At 43.2% G+C, this 2,544-nt stretch overlaps 1 protein-coding gene across 1 annotated transcript; it reads right to left on the bottom strand.

Annotated features, from left to right (window-relative positions):
* Window positions 1-147: 147 nt before the first annotated feature.
* LOC104943699 (ADP-ribosylation factor-like protein 13B) lies at window positions 148-1,230 on the bottom strand (the record flags this gene model as incomplete). The annotated part of the gene is made up of 3 exons (XM_010769157.1): window positions 1,130-1,230; window positions 502-605; window positions 148-397 (listed from the first exon to the last, which is right to left on the bottom strand). Coding segments are annotated over exons 1-3 (455 nt in total), but the record flags the coding sequence as incomplete, so codon positions are not given.
* Between the last annotated feature and the right edge of the window lie 1,314 nt (window positions 1,231-2,544).

Consider the following 2,544-nt stretch of genomic DNA (forward strand, 5'->3'; position numbering starts at 1 on the left):
AAGAGACATGAAGAAGAGGGGACACATGTTGATGTAGAAGAGACATGAAGAAGAGGGGACACATGTTGATGTAGAAGAGACATGAAGAAGTGGATTTTGGGTAATAGGTCCCCTTTAAGTATCGTGTCCTTGCACGACAGCACTCACACTAGCACAGGTTTCCCAGCGATGCGAGGGTGCTGGAGGACCTCGGCCATGGTCTCCCGTAACTCCTGGATCCTCTGGACGTCGCTGGAGTCGACCACAAACACCACGCCGTGAGACTCGGAGTAGTAGTTCTTCCAGATGCCCCGGATCCTCTTGCCGCCGCCCAGATCGAAGATGGTCACCTCGAACTTGCCCTGCTTCAGGTCCACCTTGGAAAACCCCACCGTGGGGGCCACGTCCTGGGGGTTCTCTGCGGGAAGCAGCAACGAGAGCTCGCGTTAGCAGAGGCAAGGCACAGGAAGGACATGCTGATAAAAACACACTTCATACACGTTATTAACAAACGGTACTAACCTCCTTGGATTCCTCGTACTGTGGCCGTCTTCCCGGCATTATCCAGACCCACCATCACCAGAGTCACTTTCCTGTAGAGAGGAAACACAGAGATCAGCGTCGGTCATTATGCATGTTCACAAACCTCCTAAGAAAGGCCCCAAAGGAAGTCACCCTGCAGACCTTCACTTGGGAAGAAAGTATTGAGGATCTCAACGTTTCTTAACAGTCCAGAAAACGTACTGTTGCAAAGCACTTGTTGGGTGAATGTGTAACTTTCATAAAAAATATGTAAGACTTCCACCACTGTTTACTAGATTTTTGAATAATAATCACAAACTGATTTCACTCAAACCCAACTAACATATCGGAAATAAAAGAAATATTGAGTTTAACACATTTTGCTCTCCAAAGAATAAAGGTGAACCTGGAGACACTTTTTAAACTGACCTTTCAAAGACATTATAAGTTGAGAATCTTTTTATTGGATGTTTATGTAGAGGAAACCACCAGGAACAAAAGGACTCCTAATACCGGAGAGGAGATTAACATAAGTTGTACACATAAACAAAAACTGTCTCGTCTCCTGAGTAAATACTTAACTTCGCGACCTGCGCCGAAAAGACATGAACCGCACTATCCATCTAACTGTCCTCTGGAGCCAGGCGCTTTCCATCGGGGCGTCCTCTGGCTGTAAACCTCCATGAGGTGACACGAGGCGAGACCAAGTGTCTGCCCTTTGTCCTCCATGCTACAACCCCTTCACAACAAGCGGTCAGAAGCAGAGACCCGCGGCACAGACCTGCTGCAGGATTAGGGGAGGATTTAGTGACTTAGAGCAGAGGATCAGGCGCCTCACAGGAACCACGTGGGATAAACACTCTGAATTACATTTTGCTTCTTCACACCTAATGTCTGGCGTCGGGTAAAAACACTTATGTAAGGATTGTGAGCCCGAGGCATCATGAGGGGTGCAGAGCAGAGGGGAAGCACTGTCCTTTATAATCAACGTTTATTAAGCTCAACATTGATTCAGCCACCAAATATGACCTTGATTCATATTCTAACTGTTTGCTGCTCCATGGAAATGTCAAAGAATAACCAAGTGAACAGTTTTTACAAACACCTTTCAACACGTCTGACTGACTTCCTCTACACCAAGACACTTGTCAGCACATTTCTGTGTTTGCAACGTGTTGAAAGGTGTGTGCAGTGTACATCTTGTTCCCTCTAGAAAAGTGCTTTCCTTGGATTGTATTGGCTGTGATGGAACAAGAGAGCTGAAACACATGCATGATTGAGATGAATAATATCCCACTTTGTACTTTGGTCAGAATCCACTGAGCTTAGATCTGTCTGATCGGTCAGTGGTTAAATTAAAGTGTATTATATTAACCTGCTTCAACCTAATAAATCACATCAGCCGTCAGAGGTGGGAGAAGTACTCAGATCTGGTACTTCAGTCAAAGTAGAAGTACTCAGATCTTGTAGTAAAAGTAGAAGTACTCAGATCTTGTACTTGAGTAAAAGTAGAAGTACTCAGATCTTGTCCTTGAGTAAAAGTAGAAGTACTCAGATCTTGTACTTGAGTCAAAGTAGAAGTACTCAGATCTTGTACTTGAGTAAAAGTAGAAGTACTCAGATCTTGTCCTTGAGTAAAAGTAGAAGTACTCAGATCTTGTACTTGAGTAAAAGTAGAAGTACTCAGATCTTGTACTTGAGTAAAAGTAGAAGTACTCAGATCTTGTAGTAAAAGTAGAAGTACTCAGATCTTGTACTTGAGTAAAAGTAGAAGTACTCAGATCTTGTACTTGAGTAAAAGTAGAAGTACTCAGATCTTGTCCTTGAGTAAAAGTAGAAGTACTCAGATCTTGTACTTGAGTAAAAGTAGAAGTACTCAGATCTTGTACTTGAGTCAAAGTAGAAGTACTCAGATCTCGTACTTGAGTAAAAGTAGAAGAACTCAGATCTTGTACTTGAGTAAAAGTAGAAGTACTCAGATCTCGTACTTGAGTAAAAGTAGAAGTACCAGAGTGTAGGAATACTCTGTTACTCAGATCTAGT

This window comes from Notothenia coriiceps, unplaced genomic scaffold (assembly GCF_000735185.1).
Source record: "Notothenia coriiceps isolate Sejong01 unplaced genomic scaffold, NC01 NC01_scaffold00006596, whole genome shotgun sequence".
Lineage (NCBI taxonomy): Eukaryota > Metazoa > Chordata > Actinopteri > Perciformes > Nototheniidae > Notothenia > Notothenia coriiceps.